Raw genomic sequence first — 26,028 nt, forward strand, 5'->3', positions numbered from 1 at the left:
CCTGGAGCACCAACGGGCGATCGAGAAAGTTGACACCTCATATCCGGTCGCCCGGCACTTTGCAGATGAGCATAGCAAAGATCGTAAACTACTCCGATTCTTTGGCTTGGACATGGTTCCACCAAACGTAAGAGGAGGTGATAGGCTGAGACGACTCCGCAGACTAGAGTCCAGGTATATTGTAGATCTCTCCACGAAACAACCTGGTGGGCTCAACAGCGGGGAGGAACTAGCATATCACTTGGGCAAGTAACGATATGGGATGATTAGAGCGTTTGTCCCTATAGGTAGCCATATATACTGTGACGAAAATCCATCTGAAAGAGGTTTGCGCCATGGGACAACCTCTACCTTCACATATATGGACTCTGCAAGATCAGTAACATCTCTCCCACTTTGTTTGGATGACAGTCTTCAAATCATAAGATCTGTGAACCGGACTTATGAGTTTCTGTACAACCTGTATATCTGTATATATGCCTTCTGAATTACTATGTAGAATTTGCAACATTTATACATCTTTGCCCCCTGATGAAACCGAGCATGGACTACCATGGACGTGTGTATATACCCAGAGATACTTCATCCCAAATGATATATACAGACACTATATACGTTAAGTGTGTGATTCCGCTAGTAGATGTACTTGTATATAACTGGGTGATGGGTACAACTTTGGGAGTATAGGTGTGTCTGTGACTTTGGTATTTCCATCTTGACAGACAACTATGCACTCAATCTCCAATTTCATTTTCACTACGATACACACGTAGAAATGGTTTAGCCCGACTCTATCCATGTAAATAGTGTAAATAGACAATCCCTTTGCAAGCTTTAGGAATTCAAAAGAGTTTTTTCCTGTTATATATCCTGTAAACAGCATTATTTATGAACCGTGACGAATTATCACAGAATGTTTGGGTTTATTGACTGTTATAGGACAGGTACTATCTCTAACTTAATTTTGATTCTCCTTTTGATTCCTCTTATCCTCTACTTTTTGCTTTCATGTGCTTGAGAATTTATATGACTTCTTACATGTTTTCTTTGCACTGATATGACCATATTAGCATTGTAGATACATGCCATAGGACACTTGCCGATCCACGGCTTTATTTTTAACCATGATCACTTCATGTTAAAATAAGTACTTGACCCTTGGAGAGAACACCATTCCAAGATGGCGCCCACAGTGGCGTAAGGGTTGTAGTCCTATGTCCATGACAATGCCTATGGTTTGTGTGTATGTTTATAACATGGACTGTTAGATGTGGACGAATGACACACTGACGAAGGCTCACGCCGAAACGCGTCTGTGCTTTTTCCTTTTTCCCTCTAATTAAAACCCTGGTCTGACTTTGCTCCGCGAGTGCTGCCTCTTTCTTTTTGACTTTGGGAGAGTCGAGCGTAATATATATATATATATATATATATATATATATATATATATATATATATATATATATATATATATATATATGAGCCTAGTTGAGATATTGCTGCTTAGAATATCGTAGTGTATTAAGAGCCGAATTTTTTGTTTGAGTAGCCATTGTAGGGTCTTGTAGAGTTCTTTGTTAGGGCACTTAGTAACTCTTGTGGGGTCTATTATATGTTATACTCCTTTAGAATCTTTTTCATGAAGAAGTTATCTGCCTCTTGAGGATTTAAAAAAAAGAATCTAAAACTGTGATGTGCAATGTTGCATAAAAATAATTTCTGATATTCGGAAGAGATAGTCCTCCATCAGCGACAGGATAATTTAAAGTGCTGAGTGCCAATCTTGGTATCTTATTTGTCCATAAGAAAGAGGAAAACCTACTGTTGATTTCTTTAAAAAAAAAAAAAAGGTCTGTATTGCACAAGGAGCTGCACTAAAAAGAAAATTAAACGACGGAAGAATAGACATTCTAATTAACGCAACTCGTCCTATTATTGATAACGGTAACTGATTCCATCGTGTTATCTGAGAGTGTACCGTTTTCGACAATGGAATACAGTTTAGGGAAAAAAAAATTTATACTCTCTCAGTCACATAAATCCCCAAATACCTCTTTGGATGGGAGTTTTATGTCCGTCTAAATTCTAGCAAGAGATAATTCATACCGGAATTTCATAATATAATTTCTGTTTTGGCCTTATTGATCCTATAGCCCGCTATTTTTTCAAAGTCTGCAAAGATTCTCATAACTTCCATCTGGGTATCTATCTTTGGGTTGAGAAAGAGAACGATCTCATCAGCATATAATTTTATGTTCATCATTCCTTAAACCGGAACCGTGTGGGCTCTTTTCCCCTGATTGCAATTGCTAATGGCTCTATAAATAGGGCGAATAAAATCGGGGAGAGGGGACCGCCTTGTCTGGTGCCTCTATTTATTTGGCATGTCCACATATTGACAGTTGATTAAAATCTGGGCCTGTGAATGTTATGTTATGTTATGTTATTTTATTTTATATAGTGCAGATGCCGCAGCCAAGAGGCGTCCCGGCGCTTTAGGAGATGGTGGAACACAACACAGCAGAAATAACCAGATAGGAAAGGGACTAAACTGTGGAAAATAGGAAGGTTTTTAATGCTTTCCTAAAAGGGAGCAGGTCAGGGATGGAACGGAGAGGGGCAGGCAAAAAGTTCCAGAGAGCTGCCGCCAGCACTTAAAAAGAACGTCCACCCATTCTAGCTCTCTTAAAGCGTGGCACGATGGCAAGATTTAACCCTGAGGATCGAAGGGCTCTGGAGGGGACATAGTGAAGGATTGTCTGCGAGAGGATAGGAGGGGAGGCTGACTTAAGAATTTTAAAAGTTAAGCAGAGAGCTTTAAACTTAATTTTTTGCCCTACAGGTAACCAGTGGAGATCTTGGATAGTTCGACGAGCAGAGACGAACTTCGGAAGGCCGACCAGCATCCTGGCCGCCGCATTTTGAACCCTCTGAAGGGGAACTAGTTCTGCTTGATTCACGCCCAAAAACAGAGAGCTGGCATAGTCCAATCTGGTGAGAACCAGAGCTTGGACTATGATCTGTCTGGTGTCCGCATCAAAAAACTTGAAGATAGGTCGAAGGCACTGCAGGGCACCAAAACATGTGCCAGCTACACGTTTAGTGTGGGAGGTGAAAGAGAGTTTGTCGTCGAGCCACACCCCGAGATTTCTAACTTCAGCTACAGGAGTGGGAACAGGGCCCAATTCGGATGGCCACCATTCATCTCCCCAAAGCCCGCTTTCCCTACCAAAAATGATAACCTCGGTCTTAGAGGCATTGAGTTGGAGTCGATTATTCGCCATCCAGCCAGCCACAGCTTTAAGACCTGACTGAAAGGTAGGGGCATCCATGTTGGAGTCACCATTAAGTGCCACCGCCAGCTGCGTGTCATCGGCGTATGACACCATGGTGAGACCATAACTGTGGGCTACCTCCGCCAACGGCTGAACATACAAATTAAATAAGGTAGGGCTAAGGGCCGATCCCTGCGGGACACCCTGAGGAATGGGGCGAGGAGCAGAGACATAGGGTGGTGTATTCATATAAAGTTGTTTCAATAAAAATATAAACTCATTTGGGAAGCCAAACTTTTCTAAAATTGTAAAAAGACAGTTCCGAGAAACAAGATCAAATGCTTTTTCGGCGTCAAAAACCAAACCTGTGCCTCAATCTTATTGATATAAAAAAAATTGAGTGCCTCCAATAAAAAAATGGTATTAGTATAAAGCTGTCTCCCTGCTACAAACCCCCATATCTGTCCCGATAAGTGATCTCACCATCTTATTTAGCCTATTGGCAAGGAGTTTAGTGAACATTTTGTAATCAGTATTTAAAAGGCTTATTATAGTGTTTAAGAAACACCTCACCTATAAGTGGTGTGGTTTTTACGCAAGTTTTAGTTACTTTGTCCTGAATGTATCCGACTATTTCGGACTTGCTTTTCCTTTACTTGCTAAGCTAGCAGTCTTCCTGTATACTTGCTATCTTCATAGCTTGTCTGAAGATATCATCTACTTGCCTTATCCCCTAAGTCATAATAGAATTCCCTCATTCTTATTTTTGCATTCAGTACTTCTTGACTATTATCCAAAGTCCTATTTCTGAAGGATTCTTGATTTGCATGGGCTAGACTATTTTCTATTGCCATTCTCTCCTCCTCCTTAGCTTTTTGTTTTGGTATCTCTTTTGAGGTGATTGTGCCTCTTAGTGTAGCCTTAAAAGCATCCCATATAACGTTAATTGGGGCAGAATCCTTATTTATAGCAAATGAGGAACTAATCCTCTTCTCTAAATCTGCACACCATTGCTTATCCGCTAAGTTAAATTTATTAAAATACCACCTTCTTGATGCTTCTTCGTCTTTCTTCCCTAGAAGGATTTCCATCTTAATGAGGGCATGATCTGAGAAGGCATTCGCTATATGTTCATATTTACTGACGTCCAGATTATGGGAGGTTGGAAAAAGTCTAGCCTTGATGACGAGTCATATTGCCGAATAAGGAGAGTACTCATGTTTGATCGGATTGTTGAGCTGTCAGTTATCTAAAATATCTAAATCTGTCTTACAACTCAACAGTGCAGTGGCTACTTGTGGTTTATTTTGCCTTCGATCTTTTTTTGTAGAATCAACCACTGGGTTTTGCAAAAAATTAAAATCACCTCCCCATATAATCTGACCAGGTACAAGTAAATTTGGCAGCCAGATACCAAATAAGTAACACAAAGGCTAAAAAAGGACAACCGCAAAGAAAAGGATAAACAGTTTCACATCGTGGAAGGAACAGAAAATATCATCTGACAGCATACTGTATTACTAAGTTTAAATTAAAATGGTCGCCAAAGCTACTGTGTCCAAACAATAAAGGTAACAAGAATGAGAATTAGGGCTATTGGCGTTGTAAATCTCAATCTGTATTACCCGTTTGTTTTGAAAGCAATGAGACCGTTACAGAGAGCAATGGCTAAAGTAGAAGCAGGCAGACAGAAAAAGAATAAGTTCCCAATTACAACTTCATATGGGAGGGAGGTATGCAGTAACAGACAGATGGGAATAAGTAATGTGTGGTGGGTGCGAAGTATGCAGGCATAACTGTTTGTTAGGCAGACAGGGGGCAGAGACTGAGGGGCCAAGGAAAGGAGGTGCTGTGCCATGCACTGTTGGCATTTCTGAAATTAATATGGGGCCAAAGGGCTTCATTAGAGCTAAATAATGCATTCTGTGATATATACTCTGAAAAATAATGAACACATTTTGGAAAATAAATTATGAGAAAAATGAGAGGATCCATTATATTTCTAGGAGGAATCATTTCCATGGCACGAGGCACTCGCTCTGCTTTGCCAAGCGGGCCCGAGTTTTAACAGAATAAGTATAGGAGTGTTTTAATAAGATAGACTCTGTGCAGGCAGCAGGCAGCTGTACACATGGGTACATATGTACCTCCTGTGTCACCTGGAAACAGTGGCCCCAACCATCAGGAAACAGTTCCTCCCTCCAGCCTGATTCATGCCATAATTAAAATAAAACAATGCATTTTCAGACCTAGGTTGCAACCTCCACTAGTTGGGCTTTCCTGTAGGCTACTGGCTAGGCAGGATTAATGAACTGGGCCCAATAAGCTTCAGAGGGCTGAAATTGATCTTGTCAGGTCTTGCCTAATGTCGGAACTTTTTGTCAGATACATCCTTGATGGTGTTGTATTTGTGAAACCCCCATTCAACTCACTGTGCCCTGCGCCGTCCGCACGTCTGCTAACATAGTAACTCATTACAGAGGACGTTCAGAGTGTTTACATCAATAGCTTTGATCTCAGGAATTCACACTTCTAATGTTGTAGCTGGGAAATGTGGAGTGTGGTAAATTGTGGACTGCAAAAGTTGAACCATGAGATCCGAGTTCCTGTCTCAGCTTACCGACATGGCCAAAGTATTGAATTGTGGACAACTCATTGTCATACTCTCTCCCTTTTTCCATATCTTCTGAAAACATTAGAGGTGCTTCAAAACAGGTGAATCACAGCAAGAAAGCACTATACAGAAAAAGCAGATTTAATGTAAAGAGGGCAATACATCCACAACAGAAACCCTGCCAGAAGTCTTCAAGTATATTATTAGAAAGCAACCCCAAGTCCAAAGAAAACAGGAGTCGGTAAACAGCTATTACCAAGTACAAATTAATCTGCAGGCGGGAAAGGTGAGGTACGAGTCAGCCTTGTGCCCAGGCAGCAGTCATAGCTGTGCAGCTTGTAATCTGGCCAAGGTACAGTGCTAGGAGATGTATACAGACAAGCCATTTAATTGCTAAGCAAAACACGCTTTGAACTCTAGTGTGATCAAGGTGTGTATTAAACTGTACTGTAGTCCCCATAAAAAGCGCTTCAGACCTACCTCCCACCCCACAACTGTCTGAGAAGACGCTAAAGCTCATGGTCTGTACATTGCTCTGTGGAAGCGAGGAGCCTGGAACAGCGCCTCTTTTAGGTTGAATTTACAGCACTCACTGTGGACCAAAGAAGCGCTTCAAGCACACATATAGTAGCATGCCAATTTTTCCAACACTTGGTAAAAAGCAGTAGGCAGTATATACCGGATTATGTGTTTCTTATATGAGAATAATCGTGTGATAGTTAATACCATGAACTGAATTTTATACTCGTGCTTAAATACCGTGTATACAGGATCGAAAACGTGGTGGAAGCAATTAAAAGAATAAGCAGCAACGGGCAAGCAACAATAACAAATAAAAAAAGAAGTTCTCACAAAACACTAGATAAAGAATGAAGGAGGAAGGAATTTGCCCTTGACAGGTGCTCCTCTGCCTCCAACAGAACTGAGGTATCGGGTGCGTAAACCAATTAGGAGGCAACAAAGAAGAGCAACGCTGCAGTCACCCTGTGGTAAGCAGCAGGCGGGATCAAAGTCTTTTTACTGATTACACCAGGTCTTGCAGACAGTGCATGCGCGCTGCCAAGGCTCAACCTAAAAACTTGTTCTCTTAATTGAATCTTCTTTCTGAAAACTCATCTCTTCTAAGACTCATTTAGAAAGATGGCCCAAAATGTCCCTACCTTGGAATTCAGACCAGGGAGGACACATAAGAACCAGTTATAACAATAACAGCAGGAGCACTGCATAGCCACATTTTCCCCCCAGTTTAAAAAAATTAATGCCTTGTGAAAGGATGAACAGATATTCAAGTCAGGGATAGCAACTCCTTTCAGAAATGCTAAAGTTTCTCCTCTCCCCAGTGTAATGTGGGTGCTGAATCTGAAGATGGTTTTTTTGGAAACTGCCTCATTTATTTGACATTTTTACATTTAGGGTTTTACAAAGCACAAACCTATTTCATTATGGCTGTCTCAGATGACAAGTGGAAAAAAGGGAGAGCACTACACAACATAAGGCAGGGCTGAAACCCTCTTCTGATCCTCAGGTAGTCACTGATATAGGCAATACAACGAATAGAGAGTACCAATGGAATGCAATCTGCAAATGTAGTTTAGGTGGAAAAGCCTTCAATTGCTATATAATTCATCAAAGGCATCGGACGGGTTTAGGTCCAGATCTGGAGATGAACGGTAGGCAGTATATGTCTCGTAAATGTCTAATTTGTGGTTGTCCAACCATAAGGTAAATGAACAGGTCGGTTTTCAGATTTTTTCTAAACTTTAACAAGTTTCTTTATGTTGACTAAAAGAGAAGTAAGGTGTTCCAGTGTCTTTTACACAAGAAGTTCTTCCAATGAATCTTTTGATACTGTATGGTCCTGCCGACAGCGGGTTCACAGAAGGTGATCTCAGGCACCTGGGATACTGGCGGACATGGAAAACTGGTGAGGTGAAAGGCCCAAAAAAATATTTTGGACTATATAAAGGAACCTGAATTGTGATCTATTTTGGACCAGAAGCTAGTGGAGTGCAGTGAAGGGGAGAGAATGTGGCCCAACGGCTAGGGCGGTCGACCTCGGAGCTGGGGACCCCAATTCGAGTCTCGGCAGGGACACTATTCACTCGGTGATTCTGGGCAAATCACTTAAATCTCCCCATGCCTAACAAAAATTAATGTGTCCGTCTGTAATGTAACTGGTGCTCATGTGAAACACTCTGATACCTTCAGGTCTAGTTTGTGCTACATAAACCCCCCCTCCAAAAAAAGAAGCTGGTAATCCAGATGGTGGTCTTTGGGTCTGTCGGCAAACAATGGGTCCTCCTGAGTTCAAGGGGTGTAAACGCACCTCTGGGTTAGAAAGATGAAAAAGGGGTAAAATGTTAGAACTCTGTGCTTCTGCAACTTAGCACAAAAGAAACCTAATCTTATAACAAAATCAGACAGGAACAGTGTGAAAACGGGTCTACACAAAGTGGCTGAAACTCCAAAACTCTGCATCAAAAAGACTGCTTTAAACAAGAAAAGATTCTTTGTCAGGATCGGAGGCGAGGATTATGCTCATTCTCTCTTCGCTTTTATTCAACAAAATGTCACAGCAGCTCATCAACAAACTTGTAAAACTACATTTCCCAGAAACAGGAAAAACACAACAGTCTCTTTGCAGTCCTTCTATAGTGTCCATGAATCCTGGCCAATAACCGATGCTGACACCCCTTGCACTTCCTCTTTCTTCGCTGCTCGGCAGCTCGAGATAAGTGCATTCCTTTTGCTCCTGTTGTGGGGTTTTTGTGGTTAGCCTACGGGCGGTTGCTTGAGGGTATTTGTATATGTTTGGTTCTTTTACAGATTGCCTATCTAGCCGCGGGAACGTAAGCGCGCTCCTGGCGTTGCTCCGTCACTTTCCCGACCGCGGTGCGGTCCTCCGTCCGCCAGAGGGCGCTGTGGGTGGTGTCGCGACTCGGTGCCCGGAGCGTGTATCCTGTCAGTTACTGCAACACACACAACGCGCTACGGTCACCGCAATAGTCTGCGCTTTGCCTGACCTGCTAATCGCCCAGTTCTGGCCTGGGTCGGTACGTTTTGCCCATTTCAATAATGCCCGCTTCGCGGGTAGGTAGTTGTGCGCTGCACACGAGGGGCTCGCCCTACTTCGCCCGGTGGCACGGGTCTGTACCACCTGTGAAGGGGCTTGAGGCCACTGCTCACAAGGACACCTGAGCAGGCAGGAGCGATTCCCTAGAGATTTGTTGGGAGAGTAAGGTGTCCTGGGGGGGTTAACTGCCCTGTAAATTCTGGTGCCTCTGGCCCTTCTGTCACGCCTGAGAGACCCTCAGCCCTAAATCTATATATATATACCTATATATATATATATAAGGGCCCTCCCTTGTGTTGATTGTAAGGGTTTCCAGTCTCTATTAAACGTGTGGGTGTGCTGACTGCGGCTTCTTTGGTCCTAATGGATACCACAGTAGAACAGGACTATTATGAGGAAGAGGATTCGTTGGCCTACTTATAGTGGGATGATGAGTTTTATTCTAAGGTGGATAACTCCATTTACAGGGAGGTCAACGAGCTGATGACCCCCATGGAACAACGCTTAGCGGATCGCATTGATCAACTATGTGCAAAGGTCGCCCCGGGCACGTCAACCCCTGCGGGGGCGACTGCGTCATCTCAGTCCAGTAGCGAGGGTCCCCCTCACCCCAAGAAATAGTGCGAGGAGGGCGTTGACAAAGACGCGTTAGAACGCCTAAAGCAGGCGTTCTTGGAGCATACTGCCCCCATTGAGTTGCCCCAACCTGTTCCCCAGGTAGAAGACCCCCCTCCAGCTTCCCCGCAGACCCAAGGGAGGGACACCCCGGATGCTTCAGATGACGAAGCTGGCTCCTCGAGGTCGTGGAGGCCTTCGGGGTCTACTGACCCTCCGAGGACTGGAGTAGCAGATATGCTTGATCCCGACGACATTGTGCACACTAGATCAGCAGAGTGGGTCCCAGCTGAAAAAGCAGCGCTATATGTGGCGTCCCGTCTAAGAAAACCCCTAGAAAACGAATGTCCCCACCCTACGCTGGCAGGCAAAGTGGCAATCACCCCGGAGATTGAGGGAAAGATGGCGACCTTCCTCGCCAAATTTATCAAGGACCCCAAGAAAGGGATAGATAGGTCCTGGCGCGCATGCCAGGACAAGTTATTGGATGCCATCGGTCCCATGACAAAAATATTGGACATGGCAGAGGAAGCTCGGAGTTCAGGTGCCCTGATTGACCCTGAGGTTTTGTCGGTGTGGGCGCAGCGCGCGATTTGCTTTATGGGGAACGCAAACTGCGCCCTGTCCACAGAAAGGCGTAGGTCTCTCTTGATCAAAGTGGACCCCAAGCTAGGGGATTTGGCCTGTTCAGAGGCAGGGGCCTCGGCGCAAGGCGGCTTATTTGGCGAGCCGTTTATTAAAGAGCTCGGAAAGTTTGTCGCGACCTTCACATCCTTAGATAAGGTGCAGGCGAACATAAAGCGGGTTTTTAACCCTCAGGTTTTCCGCGGGGCCAGTCGGGGCAGGAGCCGCCCGCCCGGCCGGGGACAGAATCAGCAACCCCAAGGAAGGGGGCAAGGCTCCGGACGCGGCCAATACCAGGCGGACCAACGCTTTAACAACTTCTATCCCACAAGAGGGCAGAAATTCCGCGGACGAGGAAGCTACAGAGGACAGGATGGCAATGTCAATGGTGAGTGTTTGGCCCGTGGCGCAACTGCGAGTGGGGGGCAGGCTGGCGCAGTTCTTCCCCGCTTGGGAAGCGTTAACGGGGGACGCAAGGGTGCTTCAGACTGTAAGGGGCTTCCAGATAGAGTTTTTTGGGACCCCCAGACAAAGAGTGCGGCCCCGGCCACTAGTATTCTCGTCAGCAGATGATGCGCTGGTGAGCGAGGAGGTAGCGGAGTTGCTGCGGAAAGGGGTGATTTGTCGCACAGATATTCACCCTACGGGGTTTCTCAGCAACATCTTTTTAGTGGACAAAGCAGATGGGGGTCAACGACCAGCGATCAGTCTGCGAGATTTCAACGAATGGCTGGTGTACAGACACTTCAAAATGGAAGGTATGCACCTGCTTCGGGATGTACTCCAGCCACTCGATTGGATGGTGAGATTGGATTTGAAGGATGCGTACCTAGTGGTACCAATTTTTCCTCCACACAGGCGGTTTGTTCAGTTTCTTTGGCAGGGTCAAGCCTACGAGTTTTGTTGTCTTCCGTTCGGCCTCTCCTCTGCCCCATGGTGCTTCACCAAGGTCCTCAAACCGGCCGTGGAGTACCTGCGGGCTCGGGGTGTCAGGTTGATCGTCTATTTGGATGACATCCTTATCATGGCCCAGAGTCCGGTGACACTCAGGACTCAACTGGTGTTCCTGCTCCAACAGTTGGGATTCGTGATCAACAAGAAGAAATCTCTTCTCGCCCGACTCAGCAGGCCTCCTTCTTCGGGTCTGTGATATATTCCGTATCGGTAACTCTCAGCCTCCCTTCTCGAAAGGTAGCGAAGATCCGCCACGAGATTCGTCAGACCTTAGCCAAGCAAGGGACATCCTTGCTTCAGATAGTTCGGCTTGTGGGTCTTTTCTCAGCCTCCATTCAGGCAATCTTTCCGGGGCCGTCACACTACAGGGCCCTGCAGCGTTTAAAGGCGCACCACCTCCAGAAGGGCCTCACGTATTCTCAGGTGGTTCCGCTGACTGGCGAAGTTAGCGACGAATTGGAGTGGTGGCTTTCCCACATGGAGGCTTGGAACCGGAGAGTCATCTTCGGCTCGGCCCCTGACTTGGTCATATAGTCAGAGCCAGTCGGTCCGGCTGGGGGGCACGGTGTGGGAAATTCTCCACAGGAGGAAGCTGGTCTCCGCAAGAACAGCAACTTCATATCAACTGCCTCGAATTGCTAGCGGGCTCTTTTGCGGTCCGCTGTTGGACCAAAGACAGGGTTCAGGCATCGGGCATTGTCCATCTTCTGAAGATGGACAATGTGACCGCAGTCAGGTACATCAATCACCTGGTCGGCACACGTTCCAAGGCTCTAGCAACCTTGGAGAAGCAGTTTTGTGAGTTTTGCCTCTCCAATCAGGTATCGGTCATAACGGAATACCTTCCGTCGACGCAGAACTTGGTGGCCAACTGGCACTCCCGTCAACTCCGAGATGCCAGTGTTTGGAAATTGGACCCGGAGGTCTTCCGCTGGATTCAGGACTGTTGTGGTCCTTTCTCCATAGACCTTTTTGCGTGTTGTGTGGACCACCAACTTCCCCGGTTCTTCAGTTGGAGACCGGACCCCTTGGCGGTGGCGTCCAATGCATTCACCCAGGACTGGAGAAGGGTTATGCATTTCCACTGTTCTCCATGATCACCAGGGTGGCAGCCCAGGTGCGCAGAGGTCCTCGGTGGTCCTGATAACACCATGTTGGAGGTCGAATGTTTGGTTTCCAGTTCTACTGGAACTTTCTTGGGATTCTCCAATCCGACTCCCAACTCCCCGCCTCCTGTTGAGTCCGGAGGGGACTCTCCACCGGCTGGTGGAGGAGGGCTTGCGCCAGCTGATGGCATGGCGGATTACAGGCAACGATGGCGCCTGCCTGGCCTTTCGCGCCACGCTGAACTCTTGCTGTCCAGAGCGTGGGCAGACAGCACGCCTAAGCAGTACCGATCAGCATGGACATGGTCGGTATGTTGGTGTATGCGGCGGGAAGTGGATCCCGTGGTCGCCAATCTGACTCATGTTTTGAACTACCTAGCGGAAATGGCTCAGAAAGGCCTAGCCTATAGATCGGTCAATACTGTCCGCTGGGCCATCTCGGCAGGACATGTTCCGCTTGACGGAGCACCCTTGGGGGAACATCCTTTTGTATGCAAACTACTTAGGGGCATTAGGTTGTCTCTTCCTCCGGAACCACGCTTTTCGGTCCTTTGGGACGTGAATCAAGTGTTGAACTTGCTGTTATCTTGGCAACCAAATTGTTTTCTGTCACAGAAGGAATTGTCCACCAAGTTGGCGATGTTGCTTTGCCTGGTGTCATGTAGAAGAGTCTCAGATGTTTGAGCTCTTGATATTACGGCAAGAGTTTTCTCCCCGGAAGGGGTGACCTTTACGGTGAGTAGGAGGATCAAATCTAATACTCGCACGATTTCTTATCCTGCTTTTGTGGAAACACCAAAACTCTGTGTGGTGCAATGTTTGAAAGCTTATGAGGAAGCTACGGAGGAAGTTCGACATCCGGGCGAATGACAACTCCTGATAGCCCTCAAAAAGCCTTTCAAGGCGGTGTCCTCGCCCACGATAGCCCGTTGGGTGCATTGGATTATGCAGGAATCGGGCATTAGTACAAGCACTTTCGGTGCACATTCTGCCAGAGGAGCAATGGCTTCAAAGGCGTTCAGCCTAGGGGCGCGCCTGGAAGATTTGATGAGAGCAGCGGATTGGTCCTCGGATTCAACCTTTAAAAGGTTTTACTTTACACCGCTGCTGAATGTGGCTCAGGTGGTGATTGACAAACTTTGAAGGAGCATAATCCTCGCATCCGGTCCTGACATAGAATAGAAATTTGCCTAGCCTACGAGAAGGTAAGTTTCAATTCTATTAAGGACGCGGAGGCGAAGATTATCCCTCCCAACAAGCGCGTGGGTTGCTGTCCCGCCCCGTATGGTGGTAAGTAGTTGCCTTTTGACTTTTCTGATTTATGAAACTCCCTCGAATGGTTCTATGCCTTAATGATGGAAGTAGTAATGTTATAATACTGACCTGATTCAGTTGTGTTGCTATTTTACTTGGCTTCCTTCATGGTTGAGGAATGGTGTTTGATTACTGTGATTTCTTTCAGGAAACGACAATGCGAAGCTGACTGGTTAATGATGGAAGGGATCCTCCAGCGAAGAAAGAGGAAGTGCAAGGGGTGTCAGCATCGGTTATTGGCCAGGATTCATGGACACTATAGAAGGACTGCAAAGAGACTGTTGTGTTTTTCCTGTTTCTGGGAAATGTAGTTTTACAAGTTTGGTGATGAGCTGATGTGAAATTTTGTTGAATAAAAGCGAAGAGAGAATGAGCATAATCCTCGCCTTCGCGTCCTTAATAGAATTGAAACTTACCTTCTCATAGTCTAGGCAAATTTCTATTCTGCATCTATTATTACATCAACTCTATTGTCATTTATTGTGCACCCTAGTTGTAACTTTGAATGCTGTAATGTTGCAGCATTAGGTACTGCTGTTCAAGAACTGCATTTACAAACTATTTCACAGCAACCACAATAGAGCATGTATCCCCAATGAAGTGTTGCTATCTGTGCAACTCTGCTTGGAATTAAAAATCAAAAAGGGCTGCTTATATTTTCATGCTGAAGATGGTTAACCGTGGTGCAAACGAACGTTAAAATAGAGAATTGTGCCTTCTTTCACTACAGACACATTATTTAGTTTGCTGTACAACAGCTTGAAAGTGCCACAAATAAATCCATGTTATGAAGCATGTAGCAAGCTTTGCATTCATGTCATTACAACTCCCCAGAACTCACAGGATCCATATTCACCTTACAATGTTTTTGCGTGATCTCTAAAGGAAGCTGTTGTAGCTGGATGATATCTGATTATTTTAGAAAGCAAAATACTCATCAAAAGACATAGCAAGCAGAAACCAAAGAAGAAGGTTATTCATTATAAATACCTGAGGTCTCATCCTCGGATTCCATCGCACATAATAGTTCACCCACAATTCCAAATGGCTCAGACTGGCGACAGGATATAGCACATGATTCTCATAATTTACATAGAAGGGGTTAGTAAATTCTTCTACTTGACTGTTGACGTAGGACCACAATGAAATTGTTCTTGTGTGCAGCTCCTAACCAGGGAAGAAATCAGGATTTTAATATTTTATCATTTATCAAAATATTCCCACATTCAAATGTATTTATTTACTTCACCCTTACCAGTGGCAATACAAGATAGGTTTTAAAATACTTAGATATACATGATAAGACTCAGTACAATCTGAAACAAATGCACTGCACATCTTAAAATAATCGAATCCTCTTATAATTTAGTAAGAGCTTTCTATCCAAGTATCAACTCTACCGAAACATACAATCATTTCATGTGCAGCTCAATAAAAGATCAAAATGTAAAGGTGTCAAATCCCAAATTAATAGTTTTGGGTCAAATGACCCATAAAACCAGCTTCAATACTTCTTACTTTAAAATAACTTCATACATTGTTCCGGGCAGATTATACAGTTTGAATAGTGTACATGTGTTCTGGTGAAAATTATTGTAGCTATAGGGTATAATAACCTATGGGTAAACAAGAAGAAATGAAATGCATTAAAACCAACAGATTCATAATATAGCAAAAAACCTACCTGGGTAGAACCTGCACCAATTCCACAGTAACAATGATAATCATTATTAGTGCTAATGCAAGTCACTAATACAACCAATCGACTGGGACAATTCAGCCAGTTGGCCACAATGAACACCCATTTTTCACCTGTGTGCACTAGCTTCATAAAAGAAGGCCCGAGGGGCGCTCTAATAAAGTCCAGAAGCCAACATGCCCTCAAGATAACAACCCTCCTGCTTCTAGTACTAACCTCGAGCTGCTGAAAAACAAAACCGAGACAACAGCCATGCTTTTATCAGCGGCCACCTTAGTTTTCTGCCCCAGCTACAAATCTTGAGGACCTTGGGACATTTTAAATAGGTCAACATATTCAACATTTTTTCTGCCCTCCCAGGACTGGATAAAATGAACACTAAAGATTTGGACTATGTAGCGTTCTTGGTGCCAGGACCAGGAGAGAAAAGGGAATCTACCAAAATACATTTTCAAAAGGCCTAATTCATGGTGTGCATACTAGGCCACAGTGCCGGGGAAGCACTTTGCACTGTTTGCTCGCAGAGATATACCCTCATTTGCTGAACCTGCAGCCAACAGCACATCCCTGTTATGACTGTAGATCCCAGAGAACGCGACAATTGTCCTAACAAACGTGAAAGATGCCTCAGATAAGCTACAGCAAACCAGTCATCATATCAGCAGCGCACATGGCTGGGTGCGCTGGTTTGACATTGACCTGCAATTTGAACATCGATTGGCTTACAGACGCTCTCCATAAATGATCCTAGTACTTAGACATTGACAAGAAGTTCCATTGTAAGCCACTACAGCAAGAGCTCTCTAATATCAAGGAACATAGTAGGAGCAACCAAGATTGCGTTAGACCCGGAATTAGGAACCCACCTACGGTCGTTTGATAAAATATGTCTCCAAGAGACATGGAGCATGGGCTACTCACAGTTACACAGACCAGCTGCAAGAAGTGGAGCAAAAGGCAGGGCAAAAGGTGGGCTGAGCATCTATGTGACTCTTAACAAAGCTCCAAATGCAACCTCAATTGAGAACAGCAAGCAGTACAGATTAGGGATTGGAAAGTTGACACTAAAGAGAAATCCGTCTTAATAGTGAGTGTCTACTTGAACCCAAAGGAGGTGGTATACCAGCGCACTCAAATGTCAGAAAAATGCAATTACAGCACCAAAGGCAAATCAACATTCACATGTATCCGGACCTCACGTGCCTGCATTTAAAGAGCTAAAGAATGAATACAAAAAAAGCAATTTGGGAGGCAAGGCGAGCACAACTGGGCCCTAATTAAACAGCTAGAGCATGGCCCCACTTTTTTGTCTGGCAACCATGTCCTGCAACAAGTCTGGCTATCCCACATTGGATCCCTTTATTACTCTAGAGACCTAAGTCCATTGTATGCGGATTTCAAGATTGACACCCCAACTTTCTTTTCCAAAACCACAATTAAAGCACAAATAAAAGAAAATCAGATAAATGGGGTGCTGGGCCTAAATAGACTGCCAGCATCCATTTACAAGTATGATCTGGGGTTCTGGAGTAAACATCCCTTCCAGTAGTACAACTTCTGCCTCCAAGAAAACTTCATACCAGAGTTCCCTACTCAGGTCCAGACAGCTATCGAATGATTGCATTACTAGACACTGACTCAAATATTTTTCTCGACATCTTATTAAAAGAACTGGAATGCAGGGCGGAAAAATCAGGCCTGATTCCACGAAATCAAACAGACTTTCGGCCCAAGTCAAGTACAACCAACAATCTTGTGGCTTTCACCATGCTGACAGAGAAATATACTCAGAAAAAGGAACCATTCTGCACAAGATTAATTCATTTCTCTAAATCTTTTGACCAAGTGGATAGGAATTTGCTGTGGCAGAAACTGATATAAATGGAACATCCCGACAAAATTTCTACAAGAGGTACTGATCTTGGGCAAGGTGAGCCATGGCACGAATAAGGCAATTAGAACTGGGAGAGGTCTTAAACAAGGGTGTGTACTCGCCCCACTCTGGTTCAACCTCTTTTTCTGACCCAAGCAAAACGTTGGACAAGGCGCACTTACATTAACCAAAATTGGAGCAACAATTGCGGAAGTCAGTACAATAAGGTGATGACTATGGGGCACATGCATCAAGTATTTTGCCTTCGTAAATGGGCGGATTCGCAGAATCGGCCCGTTTGCAAACGCAAAAAAAGCTTTACAGATGCAGCAAACCCTAATTTGTGATTCTGTAACCTATTACCAATGGCAAAATAGGTTTGCAATTTGGTATTCGGAAAGGACGTGCTTAGGGCGTTCCTTCCAAAAACGGAATCCTAACTGTATGCATGAATGTTTTATGACCGTGAATGCAGTCGCAAAACATTTGCATATTACCACCTACTTCAAGTAGGTGGTAACCCATTCGCAAATGGGAAGGGGTCCCAAGGGGGACCCTTCCCCTTTGTGAATAGTTGTAAAAGCATTTTTAAGAGCAGGCAGTGGTCCCAAGGACGACTGCCTGGTCTTAAAAAATGAAAAGAAAACTTTTCATTTGACTTTTTGTAAAGCATCTTGTTTTCCTTTAAGGAAAACAGGCTGCTTCACAAAAAAAAAAGAATGCTTTATTTAAAAGCAATCACCGACATGGTGATCTGCTGACCGCAGCAGGCCACCATCCCAGTGATTTTTGCGATTCTCAGGGGATCGCAAATTGCAATCTACCGCATTAATATTAATGCCGTAGCGCAATTTACGACCCCCTAGGAATCGCTATCTGAAACTCTTTGAGTTTCATGCATTGTAAATTGCAATTATCCAATTGTAATTTTTAGGAATTCGCAATTAGGTAGTCTCAATTTTCAATTTTGATGCATGAAGCCCAAAGTTCTTCTGAGCTTAACTCCAAATGGTTTACAAAACTTGCTGAACACGCTTGCCCTATACTGTACAAACAAATGAATGTCAGTGAATCTTAAAAAAAAACAAGAGTTATCTTTGGAGGCGGTCATAAGAAGAAGGGAAAATTGCACTTGGGAGGCAATTTGGTGGAAAATATTTGGGGCTCTGGCTCCAATTCCCAGACTCCAGCTAAACACACTGAAACCTCGCCTGGCTTCACTCATCACCGCTTTAAAAAAAAACAATCAAATACCCACCCCAACCTGGAAAACTAAATTTGCTGGCAATCAAAGTAAAATTGACACGAAAATCTGCTTATGGGTCAGGAGCTTTCCCATGGAAGCTAAATTATTTCTGAACAGCTCTCAGTGCAAGGTTTTCCACCTCATATTCCACCTTTTGCAGCATACTTCACCAGCACTAATTTGCTGAGAGTTTAGACTACGAGATCAAGGGCCTGTACAGCAAGGTGTCCTTCTTAAGTATATGTCATCACTAAGAAAGTGCTTGCCGGATACACTAAGATCATTTATCTGGAAAGAGATTCATGATGGCAGCAAAACGCCAGAAGTGAGGCTTTAAAGATGGTGGACAACATCATTTCTGGGAAGAAAACATACCCAATGATGCTTTTAAACTTGCAACGAATACACAAATAAACTTATTGTTGTGGGCAAAAGATATGGAATGCTTCAAAAGCACACACACTCATGGTGATGTTTATTTGCAAATCGCCAATTCCACAGAGCTACCTGTTTTAAACAATTAAAGGCGTCCATAAAACCAGGCTCTTAGCACGGAGGCTTGGTCTATCACAAATATGCGGCACACTCCCAGTGTGGGCCTCAAAACCTAGCTTGATGCTATACACACACTTTAGAATCCTCTGTATCCCTGGGTCAACATGTTATAGCCATCACACCAATGCCTCATCGGGCTAGTTGGCTTTTGTCAGGACCTCACAAGGATCCGGTTAGTAGAAATGCAAACAGAGACCAAATGGGTTGCTATGTATGACATGTATGGGCATGGTGAACGGAATTTTCACAATTGATAGCGCACAAATAGAATACTAACTGGATCCTTGTGAGGCCCTTATGAAAGCCATTTAGCCCAATGAGACATTGGTGTGATGGCTGAAACGTGTTGACCCAGGGATACATAGGATACTCATTTGCTTGGAGCATCCCCACCGGTCTGTAACTTTGTCAGGGTGAGGTTCCGTGACGATCGTAAGTGGTGTTTTCGACTCGTACGAATATGGTCGAGTCTGGTATCTATGAACCGCAAATGACGAGTTTAGTGGGTGTACGCAGTTTCGCTGTGCTAGCCTAAACCGTTCGTTTGTTTTGTGGGTTTCTCTATCTGTACCCACGGGTTCCATCTTAGATGCGGCATCCATTTTGTCTCTTGCCCTCAAGTAGCCAGCGAACGGACGCTGTCCGCTTCGCGACCCTGGGATTCCTAAGACTCTTGCGGAAGACACGTTTCCTTTGAAAGTGTCTTTATGATGAGGGGGATGACACTGTAAGGCAGATGGCCCCGCTCGAGGCTCATCTTGCCGTGCCGGTCTATTGTCTCAGCCGTGCATCTCATTAGGCACGTCCCTTTGATGCCTGTAGCTCGTGTTTCCCGATACCACCCCTTTTACACCCTTTCCGATCTCCCCACTGTTTCCGTCTTCCTCTGCACCTGTTTTCTGTTCCTTCTTCGATCTGTTTACTGCCAATTGGAATGTACTAATGGTGGGAAGATGTGTTTTACAGTTGGGAACCAACAAATGTTTCCGCACGTATGTTCCGGGCCCTGAATGCATCAAAGCAACCCCTCTTGGAGATTACGATGGGAACCGAGTTGTAAACCTTTGTGTACAATGTTAACCTATGAGAGAAATGTGTATAAAAGGAGCGACCCGCAGTAGCAATTTGAAGCAGTCTCCTCGAACCTACACACGTTGTACTTCTCGTGACTTCTGTGTTCCCTGCAGCAATAAACCTCGAATCTTTGATGCCGAAGGAAGTGTCCCGTGTCTCTGTCATTTGTACGCCGGAACAGGTTACCCACGAAGGTTTTAGGTGTTATCCCTGGCACCGCTGGGTCTTAGCATAACCCAGTCCTTCAGTTGGCGCCCGACGTGGGGCTGCATCAGTGGTACCAGTCCCAGCCCGACGATCGTGAGGAACTTCGTGTGAAATCTCCGAGGGAAGGTGCACCCCGCTTCATCGATCCTGTTGTCGAAATAAGTGGCCCGACGACTTTTCCCGCGAAGATTCCCGCCTCCTGACGGCTGCGACGGACTGCTGCCCTGACTGTAGACCTGTTTTAGCGCCTGGCGTAGACCTTGGTACAGCGAGACGATTGACGGGCCTTCCTGGTGACGCCATCGATCTTTGAGTTAAGTATTTGTGGGTCGCTCCCAGAGTCCTTAGTTGTGGTTGCTTAGTTGTTGCATGGTTCCATTGCATTTGTGGTTCTTAGTACTTGGTTCTTTGTTGTGATATTTGACGTCTGCAGTCGCCAAAAACCGAGGGTTTTTGCTCTTTGCAGGGACTTGGTAAATCCCATAACCCTTGAAGTTTGTGAAACTCGGCTAGTGTGCAAGATGCCTGGTCGCAGTACTTTGTTCAGTTGTTTTAGACGTTGTGGTACGGATTCCCGACTGGAGGACTCGTGTCCGATACCTCCGGTTGGAACTCCAACTTATGAGCTCTATAGTAAGCACGGGTTAGGTCCGATTACCTTTAATGAATATTGGATTCGCTATACTAAAAAGGATGGTGTCCTTAGTTGACCACCTCATGGTAGCTTCGAGACCCCGATTTTAGATAATCTTGAGGCTAAATTGTTTCAGAAAAAATCAAGGCCGGCCATGTTTGATGCCTTTCGGTTGTGGCGTAAGGAAGCCAAACAGAGAGAAATCAGACAGACTAAACGTAATCAGAGGTATGGAGTTGTTACCACGGTAAGGAAAGCAGAGCAGTTTCAGCGAGATAAGGAGGAAAAGGAAAAGGAAGTTTTCGATAGATTGCAACGTATGTCTGTAGATAAGTGCTATCCTGCTTTACCGGCGGATACGGATAAAAAGGAGGAAGGTACCGAGGACCCCTTAATGTCTTATCTCATGAAGTCACCACCTCCGTATGTACAGGGTACCACCGCTCCTGTGATTCCCCCTGTTCCTGCTCCCCAACCAGCTCCTGTCCCTGTACTTCCAGCTGTCCCTGCTCCTCTACCTGCTTCTGTCCCTACTGCTCCTCCGCTTGTACTTCCTCATACTCCTGCTCCCGCTGCCTCTACTGTTCTGGTCTCTCCTGCTGCTCCCTCTGTTTCTGGTACTTCTCTTGTTACCCCGTTGGGTTACTCTTTGTCTCCGTCTGTTCGACGTCGCACCCCCTCTGTAGCTGCTAACTTCTTTAATTCTCTTGGTCCGATTCTTGAGTCCGCTGGTTCGGACGGTCCTCAAAGACGAAGTCAGCTTCCTGGTGGTAGGGAGCGTGACTCATTGTATAATATGGCTATGGGTTGGATGAAATACCCCTTTCAAAATCCTCCTCGTGTAGTGTTAGATACGTTTTGCCAATTCAATATACCGACACAAAGGTTCGTGTTTGAAGAAATGTGCAAGGCTTTACGTGACCTAATATCGGCTGACGCATCTGATGAGGTATTGACTGCTCTGACTAACCTTCAGCTCCAGTTTGCGAGCGGAATGTTGGTGGGCACCAATGTTCGACGTGCTGTCGAGCAATTATTGTCTTTTCGTCCTTCTACGTAGAAGACATTGAGGGACCGTTGGGAGCGCCTGGTCAGTATCCCATGCGTGAGGTTCCACCGGTGTATATGCCTGGCGATCCTAATGCTAATCCCATTATTCCCCCATACTTCCAGAGAGTGTGGATACACCTCCCGTGGAAACGGTCAGAAGTCTTGCAGGTAAAACAATCTTTGCCTGACCCTCGCAAAAATCCTGCAGGGTACTATAAAGAATTGTCACAGCTTGTGGATGCTACGGTCATGAACCTTGCCGACATTGATATGTTGTTCGGTAACGTAGTTCCGCAACCGGTTTGGGCAAAGATCCGCCAAGAAAACCATGTGGCAGAATTAGGTGGTGATTGGGCTGCTCTTATAGCGGCGGATGCCTTGCAAGTTGGTGGGGCTAAACCTGAACAGTTAATCACGGCCTTACCTCAGAGAATTATTACTCTAATGAAAACGCTTATGCCAGCTATGAAGGTGAATTGGGACAAACTGTCCGCTTGCAAGCAAAAGAAGGACGAGAGTGTCTCTGATTTCTTTACGAGATTTGAGGAGGCATTCATTGACCATAGTGGTCAGGATATGGGTACTGAGGGTGGACAGCGATTGTTTGTGGATAAGTTTGTTTCAAATTTGCTGCCTGACTTAAGCAACAAATTGCGTAATTCAGAAAGTGCTTGGGCTGTTTCTACTTCTGCTCAAATATTGGCCACAGCACAATATTATGAGAACAGAGAGAAAGAAGAGAATGACCGCGCTGATAAAAAGATGAAAGAGTTCAAAACTAAAGTGTTGTTGCAGCAAGCGTATCCTCCACGTTCAAATCAGAACGATTCGCAACAGCGGAATAGGCCGCAGTCTCAGTCGAGCAGATCGCAATCTCGAAATGACTCCTCTTCTTACAGATCTTCGTTGGGGTACAATCAGTGTGCCTATTGTCGGAACGAGGGTCATCTGAAATTCGATTGTCCGGTTTTGCGTGATCGAAACAGCGGTAATTCTTCTAGAGGAGGTCGTAGCGGCCCCCAACAAGCATCACGTGGTAGAGGTCGTGGTGTTCAAACTGATCGTTCCAATAATTCTTCCGATTCTAACAATTGCTTTGATCAACGTGGATCCTCACAAAGCAGATCTGCTCAGTACAATGTAGACAAATATTATGTTGATCACAATATCGATGATAGTAATTACTAGGACAGCCATGAACAAAGAGAGGGAGTAGTATCAGTTCCGGTTGATCAGAGAGGGCCTTACGTCGCAGTTGCCACCTCGGGCGTCGTTGAGCCTTTTCTGTTGGACACTGGTGCAGCGAAAAGTTCTATCATGCATTCGAAACTCCCTGGCGCACCTTTGTCTGGCTTAACAAATGTTTCCGTTGGATTCTCTGGCGCCCCTGTTAGCAATCCGGTTTCGTGCCCTTTGCCCCTTACAATTGGGCCTCGTAAGCTGCAAGCCCCGTTGATTTTAACCACTGGTTGTGGTGAAAATCTTTTGGGCCTGGATTTGCTAAAACGTCTGTATGCGACTTTGTATTGTTCTCCTGCGGGAGTGAAGCTTACGTTGGGTGAGAGAGTTATCTCTCCAATATACTTGTCTCTCGATAAACTTCCACCGGAATTGAGCTCGCTTCCTGCATCTTTGTGGGCAACAGGTCCCAATGACGTGGGCCTCCTTGACATCTCCCCTTATGTTGTTCACTTGAAATCTAATGTGCGTTTGCCACGTATTCCCCAGTATCGTATCTCCCTTGATGGTGAACGGGCATTGTTAGCTATCATCTACGATTTGATTGAGAAAGACGTTATTGAGGAGACTCGGGGAAACGTGTGCAATAGCCCTGTACTGCCCATTTTGAAGCGCACTGATCCATCAAAACCCCCTGTTTATCGTTTTGTTATCGATTTACGGGAGGTGAATAAAATTGTGATTCCTCAGTTCCCTGTGGTGCCTGACATCACGGCACTTCTCACTCTGATTCCAGCTTCTGCATCTTGGTTCTCAGTGATCGATCTGAAAAATGCGTTTTTCAGCATTCCGATTGCTGAGGAGAGTAGAGATCTTTTCGGTTTCTCTCTTGGTGGCCGTAGCTTCAGGTTTAAACGTGCTCCTCAGGGCTACTGTGAAAGTCCATCGATATACAGTCAAGCCTTGAAGGGTCAACTTGATGCATTTGTGTTGCCGGCCGGTGCGGCCTTAATCCAATATGTCGATGACTTATTGGTGGCTGCAGACACTCAGGACATTTGCAAAACTGCAACGGTGTCGTTGTTGCAACATCTCTGTGCCTTACATCACAAGGTGTCACCTTCTAAGCTACAATATTGTTGTCAAGAAGTAACCTATCTAGGTCACTTATTGTCAAAGGAGGGAAGAAGGTTGACCCCAGAGAGAATTGCAGCGATTGCCCGAATGACTGTGCCAACAACTCAGAGAGATGTGCGTGCCTTTTTAGGTATCACATCATACTGCAGGCAATGGATTCCAAATTTTTCATTGCTAGCGAAACCTTTGGTGGCTCTTACATGCAAGGATGTTCCAACTCCTTTGCCATGGACGGAAGAATGTCAGAAAAGTTTTTCTGAACTGCGTGACGCGTTGTGTTCGGCCCCTGTGTTAGGTACCCCTGACTACAGTAAGCCGTTTACACTATACGTTCACGAAAGGGAAGGTTGTGCGTTGAGTGTTTTGACGCAACAATTCGGTGTTAAGCAGCGTCCATGTGCATATTTTTCCTCGACCTTGGACCCAGTAGCTAGAGCATTGCCGAGTTGTCTGAGGGCAACAGCGGCAGCTGCGGTGTCCATCCGACAATCTGCAGTGTTGGTCATGGATAATATGCTTACGGTGATGGTTCCGCAAGCAGTCGACACTCTCTTGAATCGTACCAAAACTCAGCACTTGACGAGTGCAAGGTTGTCTGGGTATGAATTGACGCTTTTGGCAAGTTACATTCAAATAAAACGCTGTAACGTCCTGAACCCGGCGACTTTGTTACCAATCAGTATGGAATCAGATGAAGTAGCAGCTCACGACTGCTACTTACGAACCGAAGAGGAAACCAAAGGTCGTGTAGACCTGAAAAATACTCCTTTGGATAATCCCGATGGGACTCTGTATGTGGATGGGTCGTGTTTTAAATTACCGAATGGTGATGTGACGACCGCGTATGCTGTAGTGACATTGAGTACGGTTGTGGAAGCTGCAAGATTGAATCAGAATTCTGCTCAGGCTGCAGAGCTGATTGCTTTGACTAGAGCGTGTGTGTTGTCGAAAGGGAAACGGGTGAATGTGTTTACCGACAGCCAATATGCTTTTGGCGTCGCGCACAGCTTCGGACGATTGTGGCGAGAGAGAGGTTTTATGACGTCGCATGGCACTAAGATCAGCATGGACAGCTTGTGAATGATCTTCTGGATGCACTTACATTGCCTGAGCAGGTGGCGATTGTTAAATGTAGTGCGCATCGTAAGGTGACGGATGATGTTGGTCGTGGGAATGCGTTTGCAGATGAGACTGCTAAGGAGACTGCCCGGAACCTTAGCATGAGAATGTATGTGACGAGTTCGGTTAGGTGGCCTACAGAGACTGGCATGTGTGAGGATACCATCGAGAGTGTGAAAGCGATACAGAATGAGGCCACCGAGACTGAAAAGACGAAGTGGAAAGAGAGTACGGGAAAGCTGGATGCGAATGGATGTTGGATTGATTTGTCGGAGCATAAGAGATGGATGTTGCCAGATGCGTATGTGCTAGCTGTTGTGACGATGGCACACGGGTTAGCGCATATTAGTGCGAAAGGTATCTGCAAGTTGTTGTCCCCTGTGTGGAAGAATGACGGTATTACTAAATGTGCTGAGAGATTGGTCAAGAATTGTATGATATGTATGATGTACAACCCTGGAAAAGGAACCCCTACACCTCCTGGCCATTTTGCTCCCCCTTCATGTCCCTTTGAAGTCATTCAGCTAGACTTCATCCATATGGAGCGATGCAATAACCTGAAATACGTTTTAGTTGTGGTTTGCGCATTCTCCCGATGGATTGAAGCCTACCCTCTCAAAGACAATACTGCTCTATCCACTGCGAAAATCCTACTGAAGGAATACTTTCCTCGGTATGGA

At 45.3% G+C, this 26,028-nt stretch overlaps 1 protein-coding gene across 12 annotated transcripts in view; it reads right to left on the bottom strand.

The window, feature by feature from the left end:
* MTMR1 (myotubularin related protein 1) overlaps window positions 1-26,028 on the bottom strand; it is a 449,026-nt gene that overhangs the window by 30,699 nt on the left and 392,299 nt on the right. For all 12 annotated transcript variants that reach the window (XM_086918594.1, XM_086918596.1, XM_086918593.1 and 9 more), the window contains one exon: window positions 14,566-14,742. In XM_086918594.1, coding sequence (XP_086774720.1) covers window positions 14,566-14,742 — 177 coding nt within the window. The remainder of the gene's footprint in view (window positions 1-14,565; window positions 14,743-26,028) is intronic.

Source organism: Lissotriton vulgaris, chromosome 4_1 (assembly GCF_964263255.1).
Source record: "Lissotriton vulgaris chromosome 4_1, aLisVul1.2, whole genome shotgun sequence".
Classification (NCBI taxonomy): domain Eukaryota; kingdom Metazoa; phylum Chordata; class Amphibia; order Caudata; family Salamandridae; genus Lissotriton; species Lissotriton vulgaris.